Source organism: Emiliania huxleyi, assembly GCF_000372725.1.
Source record: "Emiliania huxleyi CCMP1516 chromosome Unknown EMIHUscaffold_13, whole genome shotgun sequence".
Taxonomy (NCBI): domain Eukaryota; phylum Haptophyta; order Isochrysidales; family Noelaerhabdaceae; genus Emiliania; species Emiliania huxleyi.
The window spans coordinates 295,695-302,951 of NW_005201287.1; the positions used below are offsets into that span (position 1 = coordinate 295,695).

General features: G+C 67.7%; 2 protein-coding genes across 2 annotated transcripts in view; both read right to left on the reverse strand.

Annotated features, from left to right (window-relative positions):
• Nucleotides 1-875: 875 nt before the first annotated feature.
• On the reverse strand, nt 876-2,302 carry EMIHUDRAFT_200947 (hypothetical protein; the record flags this gene model as incomplete). The annotated part of the gene is made up of 3 exons (XM_005789121.1): nt 876-968; nt 1,283-1,386; nt 1,456-2,302. The coding sequence occupies 3 exons, from the start codon at nt 2,300-2,302 to the stop codon at nt 876-878; spliced, it is 1,044 nt and encodes a 347-aa protein (XP_005789178.1).
• Nucleotides 2,303-2,867: 565 nt separating this feature from the next.
• EMIHUDRAFT_462341 (hypothetical protein) overlaps nt 2,868-7,257 on the reverse strand; it is a gene marked incomplete at its 5' end in the record, with an annotated part of 5,342 nt that continues 952 nt past the window's right edge. The window contains 7 exons of the mRNA XM_005789122.1: nt 2,868-3,259; nt 3,379-3,450; nt 3,766-3,885; nt 4,421-5,232; nt 6,471-6,596; nt 6,670-6,870; nt 6,939-7,093. Coding sequence (XP_005789179.1) covers nt 3,211-3,259; nt 3,379-3,450; nt 3,766-3,885; nt 4,421-5,232; nt 6,471-6,596; nt 6,670-6,870; nt 6,939-7,093 — 1,535 coding nt within the window. The 3' untranslated portion in view covers nt 2,868-3,210. The remainder of the gene's footprint in view (nt 3,260-3,378; nt 3,451-3,765; nt 3,886-4,420; nt 5,233-6,470; nt 6,597-6,669; nt 6,871-6,938; nt 7,094-7,257) is intronic.

Here is a 7,257-nt window from a genome sequence, read left to right on the forward strand (position 1 = left end):
CTTTGGCTCTACCCGCGCGTCACCCTTGCCGTCGTCGCCCTCGCCGTCTGCCTCCTCCTCCTCCCGCTGCTCCGCTCCGCAAAGGCGCGCGCTTGCTCGGGAGACACGCCCGCGACACGCCCGCGACACGCCCGCGACACGCCCGCGACACGCCCGCGACACGCCCGCGACACGCCCGCGACACGCCCGCGACACGCCTGACATGACATGACCATGTTCATGTGCCCACAGGCATGCCTCCTCCTCCTCCTCGAGAGCCTAACGCTAACCCTAACCTCAATCCGAACCCTAACCCACAGGCGCGCCTCCTCCTCCTCCTCGAGAGCCCGTACGGGGCCGGGACGGCGCCGGACCGCGTGCGCAGCGGCGAGGCGGCGGTGGAGCTGGTCCTCTCTGGCGCGGGGAGCGGCGAGAAGGGCGCGCAGACTCACTACGACGTGCTCAACTCGCACCGCGCCGCACCCCCCTCCGAGCTCAAGTCGTGCTACCGCCGGATGGCGCTGCTGCTCCACCCGGACAAGAACCCCGAGGAGCGCGCGGCCGTCGCCTTCAAGCGCGTCACCGAGGCGTGGGACGTGCTCTCCCACCCAGCCGGCCGCGCAGAGTACGACGCCACCCTCGACGGAGGAGGGAGCCTCTTCGACGACCCGGACACAGAGCCGGCCGCCGACGCGCCTTTCGTGCCGCCCGACGCCGGCGTGGCCAACCTGCCTCCCGGCGTCAAGAAGCGGCGCGCCAAGCCGCCAGGCGTGAGGAGGCGGGCCTAGCTGCTGGGCCTGGCCTCCGAATCCGCGCCACGCATCGCAGACACGCCGCTCTGTGTTAGTGGCTGGGCGGCACAGAGAGCTCGTAGGCAAGTGAAGGCGCTGTTGAGGTTAATCGAAACTCGCCTTCGCGAGTGAGTGGACGTTTTTCCTTCCCGCCATCACCGTCTCGTGACGGATGACACTGAGGTCTGAGGCTCTGAGCTGTGAGGAGCACTCGCGTCTCACGACAGAGACATGTGATCTAGACCGGAACCGACAACCGTGTCTCTCACGGGGAAAAACACTTTTGCTGTGTAGACACTGTACTTTAGCGATTAGCCCGTGCGCGTGGCGTGGGTGATGTGTAATCTATCATGATAAAAGCAGTTACTATGCATAGCAGTATGTTGCGCCAGGATCGTCGCAGGGGGTGAAGGGGTCGATGTTTGGACGGGGTGGTGAGGGCATGGAGCCATTCAGCCTTTTCGGCGCCGAAAGACTTGAATTACGTCAAGAAATAAAGGCCAGTTTGGGACCCTGATGGTTTCGACTAGGTCGAATCTGCTCTTGACAAATTCTTGGGCCTCAAGGGAAAATGACTGGCCGTGCGCTGGCCTCCCAGGCAGCCCGAAGGTGCATCCTTGCCATTCTCCAATCAGAACTAATGTCCCCCCCCTGTATCGACGAAGGCATTCGAGTCCAAAGCTACCGGTGCCATTGTAGTCGGGCCACATGAGAAGAAGTGTGCGACCATCAGCTTCCGCCCGGTCGAGCACCTCCGGGCCACCCAGTTGCACAGAGGAAGGCTCGCCAAACGTGACGCCGCCATTGGTCATTGCCCCGATTGCCTCGGTCGGTCCAAAACCATCAAGTACTATTGGCCGGTTGAAACACTTAACGTCTGCGTTGTAGGGTGCGATCCGCAACATCGCAGCCCAGTAACCAGAGCCGCCGCCAACTTCTATAAGCGGAGAATGCTGTGCCACAAAGGCTAAAGCGTCTTTGTTTGGCACGGACCACGCAAAGTGCGCCTTGATTTCCATCGATTCGTGGCCGAAAACATTCATCAGCGATAAAGACGGGGCCTGGTGCGTTTCAACGTAATGCAGCTGCTTCCCAGCGAGTGATCTAACCCTGTCAATGAAGATCTCGAGGTAGTTGAGCTCGACCGGTGCACTCAGTACATCGGTTAACACCGACTTTCCCAATGCGGGGAGAAGCGTCGGGGGAGCGCCTTCAGTAGCTGCAATTGGCAACCATGCGGCAGCGAATTCTTCGAATCGATGGGAGGCCGCCAATGGATGTCGCAGGAAGGCGACCGACCACAGGAAGAGCCAGCTGCTCAGCTGAGCCCCAAGTGCCGGCCCCAACGCCGCGGCATTCGCAAAGGCAGCCTTGTGAAAATCATCGGCGTCCTCAGTTTTGCGTGCGTCGATCTTGCGTTGCACGTCGCAGAGCAGCCTGGCGAAGGGAGTGACTGCGGAGCCGGTATCCTCAGCGTTGTCATGCGGGGCCGCGGCCAGCACCGCCATCGCGCGCTTCACCCTGGTCTCCATGCTTGACGGGACTCGCGAAGATAAACCCGAAAATCTTTAAATTTAAGCACTAGATCCAGTTTACTTTACGGCCCTTTCCCTGCGAACGCGCACCCCCGGGGCTAGGGCTCTCTAGCCCGTAACCCGACACCGATCATCCGGCCCGCTGGGTGCGCTTCTTAGCTCCCTGGCCCTGGATGTGAGGTTGATAACTGCACTCCAAGTGCTCCAAGATCCAAACTGAAAAAGTTTTGGCCAAAAGGCCACACATGGTTGAACATGGCCCCTCAGGGGATGAGCTGGGTCGGCCTCCTCCGCCGGTCTGCAACTCGCACGGCGGGGCCGCGTCCGAGCAAGCAAGAAGCATCCGCGGCCCCCGGCGCGGGGTTGTCCCTTCGCAGAGCGCTCTGGCAGAGGGCGCGACCAGCAAGCAGCTCCCTCCGCCCTCTCTCGTCCTTCATCCTTCTCCCGCCACGCGATGACAGCATTTTGGAGTGAGAGTTCGGCCCCGCCACGCGCACCATCTCCTGGATGTGTTTGAACGTTTTGGTATGCACAGATGAGATCTCATCGTCTCACTGTGGATGAGCACACAACGTTTGTTATCCATTAGTTAGATCCCGCAGACCTCCCCGCCGGCCTCGCGCGTGTCCCAGCGCAACGAGAGGCTCCGTAAAGAGGCGTGGGCGGGTGTCCTTCCCGCCGTGCAACCTGTATCGTGCCTCCCTCTCCACCTGCGCATGCCCCGGCGCCGGCGCCTCCACAAGCCCACCGGGGGTGCCACAGGAGCCGTGCCCGCTCCCGCCGCCCGGCCCCTCCCCCGCCCCCCTCGCCACGCCCCGCCAGCTGCAAGCCGCCGCGAGAGCCCAGAAGCGTGACCGAGGGCAAAGGCGCGCCGCGCTCATCATCCGCTGAAGACGTCCGCAAAGTCAAGCTCCTCGCCCACGTTCTGCCCGTCCCTCCCCCCGCCGGCGCCACCTACCGACCACCCGCCGCTCGGTGATGGACGCGGCGCCGCGAACTCTCTGCCGCCTCGGCGGTGTCTCAGCTCAATCGGCTCTTCTCTCTCAGCTACAACTAGGGCTGTCTCTCGGCGCCTCCGCCCCCGCGCTCTGCGGCCCGCGCGGCAGCCTTGTTGGCGTGCGGCCTCCTCACCGAGCGGCGGCGGCCTGTTCACAGCTCACCCTCTCTCACGCGCCAACTCTCGTCTCCTCCTCCACGCCGGCCGGCGACAACCTCCCCCTCCGCCGCCCCCGCCGCCTCCTCCGCCGCCGTTGCCGCCGCCGCCCCTCTCTCCGCCCGCCGCGGTGCTGCCGGTGCCTCCTGCGGTTCCGCCGGTGTTGACCGGGAACCAAGTGGGCGGCGCCGGCTGGCCTGCTCCGGGGCCAGACGCGAAGCCGTACTGCGCGCAGCCGTGGGGGCCTGTCGAGGAGTCCATTGCCACCAGTCAATACGAGGGAGTGAGCAGGCCGAGCTGCGCGCACGGGGTGTGCGTGCCGGCTGCGTGGTGCGCGTAGATCGGCGCCCCAGTCGCTCCGGGCGGCACCCCAGCGTACATGCCTCCGCCGTGGAAGGACTGTCCGTTGGCCGAGCCGCCGGGCGACCTGGACGAGAGGTTGGCACAGTTAGGAGAAGGGGGGGGGGGGGGGGGGAGGGAGGGAGGGAGAGGGAAAGCAAGAGGGGGCCTCGACGGTGATCCGGGCGGCGCCGCGCCGCCCGCCGCGGCGAAGGCGCCATGGTACTCTTGCCAGCAGCGGTGGCAGTAGAGGCGCGAGTCACGCTCATCCACCACCCCAGGACCCCACTGCCCGCACTGCCCGCAGCTGCCATTGCCCAGCCGGCCCATCGGAGCGGCCGGCCCGCCGTAGCCGCCCGCCGAGCCCCCCCCCGCCCCCGGGGGAAGCAGCGACGAGGGCGAGGCGCGGTCGGGCGGCGAGCACGAGAGGTGGATCCCGTCCGGAGAGTAGTTTCCCGCGAAGCCGCCCATCCCGTTGGTCGGCGGCCCCATCTGAGGAGGCCCCATCTGCGGCTGCCCCATCGGCACGCCGTAAAAGTGCTGCGGACCTCCGGGCGGGCCCATCACAGGCAGCATCACCGGCACGCCGTGCTGCCCGATCCTGCGGCAAGGGGGCGGCGCACAGGGTCGGGGCGGGCCCGGCCGTCGCGCGCAGCTGTCCGAGCCGAGCATCGAGGAAGCAGACGGCGGGTGCGGATGCAGGGGCGTCTGCGCTGCATCTAGCTCGCCCGCGCCCGTGGCCGATCTGCATCGGGGGCTGGCCCGGCGCGGCGAGCCAGGAGGTCGGCGAGTTGGAGAGCGCCGCGTGCAGCGTGTGCGACGCGAGCGGAGAGAGGGACATCGGCGGCGACGGAAAGTAGACGGGCGGAGACGTCGAGAGCGGCGGCGACGAGCGGAGCCCGCCGGGCGAGTACGGCGAGACGGCGGGCGACGATGCGACCGCGACGGGCAGCATGGTCCGCCCGTCCCGAGGCAGCGACGTGCGCTTCGGAGACTGCGACTGCGACTGCGGCTGCGGCTGCGGCTGCGGCTGCGGCTGCGGCTGCGGAGGCGGCGGCGGCGGCGGCGGCTGCGGCTTTGCTCCACCCGCCGCCGCCGCCATCGCCGGCGGCATTGGGGCGGCGGCGGCGCCGATTGCGACGGGCACAGTTTGACGCTGGGCGTGGCGAAGGGGCTGCGGGTCGACCGGCACGCGCGACGCCTCCCCCTCCGCCCCGCCCAAAGCTCGCGCAGCGGCGGCGGGAGGCGGCGGCGCGGCGGGCGCGGCGGGCGCGGCGGGCGCGGCGGGGGCGGCGGGGGCGACGGCGAAGCGGCCGGTGTACTTTGAGCCCGTGATGAAGGGGTGCTGGATGGCCTGCCTTGGCGTCCAGCGCTGCGCGGGGTCGTACTGGAGCAAGCCCGAGATGAAAGAGAGCATTGCCCTCCTCCGCTCCGCCTGTCAGGCTCATCGGCAGCTGTGACGGACAAGCCTCCGCCGCCTCTTCCCGACTCCTCCGGCCGTGGCGGTGGCTAGACCTCGGCTGCACCTCGGCTAGACCTCGGCTGCACCTCGGCTGCACCTCGGCTGCACCTCGGCTGCACCTCGGCTACATCTCGGCTGCATCTCGGCTAGACCTCGCCTCAGCCTCGGCCTCCTCGGCCGTCGCGTGCGCCTTCCGCGGCGGGTGGCGCGAGAGCAGGTCTGGGAGCAGCTTGTACCTAAGCCAAAACTCTCACCCTTTTGCAAGAGCAGGCAACGCTGCGGGACGAGGCCGGGGCGGCAGCGAGCACCGGAAGTACTGCTTGTTTCTGCAGAGCTTGACTCCCTTCTCGTTCTTGGCCGCGGCCTCCCGGTTCTTGGCCACAACGTACTCCGCCTCCGGCAACAGCAACCACTCCTCCCCGCCCTCGCACCCGCCCTCGCCGCTCCCTCTGGCGCCGTCGGTGGAACCAATGCCTGCCGAAGCGGCGGACAGGGCGGCGGCGGCGGCGGCGGCGGCGGTGGCGGCGGCGGCGGCGGTGGCGACGGCAGGGGGTGGGGCAACAACGGAAGCAGGGCCGGCGGCGGCGGCGGCGGAAGCAGCGGCAGGGGCTGTGGCGGCGGCGGCGGCGGCGGCGGGCGTGCGGCGGACAAAGTACTCGTGTCTCTTTTCGCAGCGGGCGAGGAAGGACGGGTGCGGCACGCCTGCTCTCGCCACACGCTCGGGTGGGGCCGAGATCTGCCCTCGCTGTGGGCGGGTGGTGCGCGCCGTCGCGTCTCTGCGGGGCATCCTCTCCTCTCGGCTACACCTCTCGGCTACACCTCGGCTGCACCTCGGCTACACCTCGGATCCTCTCGACTTCCTCTCGGCCCCTCTCCGCGTCTCGTCTCGGCGTCTCGTCGCGGCTACTCGCGGCGTCTCGCGCGCCCAGCATCTCGACGATGCGGCAGAGCTGGTTGTACTCGGACTCGCCCGGGAAGAGGGGCAGGCCGAGGAAGAACTCGCCCACGATGCAGCCGAGCGACCAGGTGTCGATCTCGCAGCCGTACGGGTGGCTGAGCAGGACCTACCCTCGGCAGACCTCGGCTGACCTCGGCAGATCTCGGCACATCTCGCGCAGCAGTTGAGAGTAGCGTCATGGTTGAGAGAGGCGTCATGGTTGAGAGAGGCGCGAAGAGAGCCGTCGGGCGATGCGCTGTGACTAGAGCAGCACCTCGGGCGAGCGGTAGAAGCGCGACTGGATGTAGGAGGAGGTGGGCTGCTGCTGCTCGTAGCAGGCGGAGCCGAAGTCGATGATCTTGATGGCGGGCGACTGCAGGTTCCGCAGCAGGATGTTCTCCTATAAACACCAACGGCTCCAGAGTGGATTGACGGATGGCAGGTGACCGCAGGCGGCGCAGCAAGAGAGTGTCCGGCTTGAGGTCGCAGTGGATCACGCCGAGCTGTCGCAGCAGAATCAGCGCCTGCAGCAGCTGCTTCGAGAAGAAGCGCACGAGCGAGAGAGAGAGGCCGCGGCAGCCGTTCTGCTGCAGCAGCTGCAGCAGGTTGACGCCGAGTGCTTCGAAGACGAGGCAGACGTGCTCGCGGTGTGAAAAGTGCTCGTGCAGCTGCACCTGATCACAGGCGCGGGGTGTGAAGAGACGCCGTTCACGGGGTGCGAGCCGTGCGCCTCCAGCCGCACCATCAGCGAGCGCGGGTCGGTGCCCTTCGCTTGCCTGCCCGCTGCGTCGTCCGGCGCGCCGGCGAGCGGGGCTTTGGCTCCCCCCTCCGTCTCGCGTGGGGTGGGCGGGCCACTGGCGGAGTCGGGGAGGCAGAGGGACTGGAGGATGCCGACCTGAGGACAGGCGTCCCCCGTGCGCCACCGTCACAACTCCTTGTGTGCACCCGCCGGTGAGAGCCGTCGAGGCGGGAGCCGGGGGCCCCGGGGGGCGAAGACGACCCCGGTCTCGGATTTTTTTTTCGAGGCCTCGCCGCTGCGCATCACCTAAAAGAGGACGAGC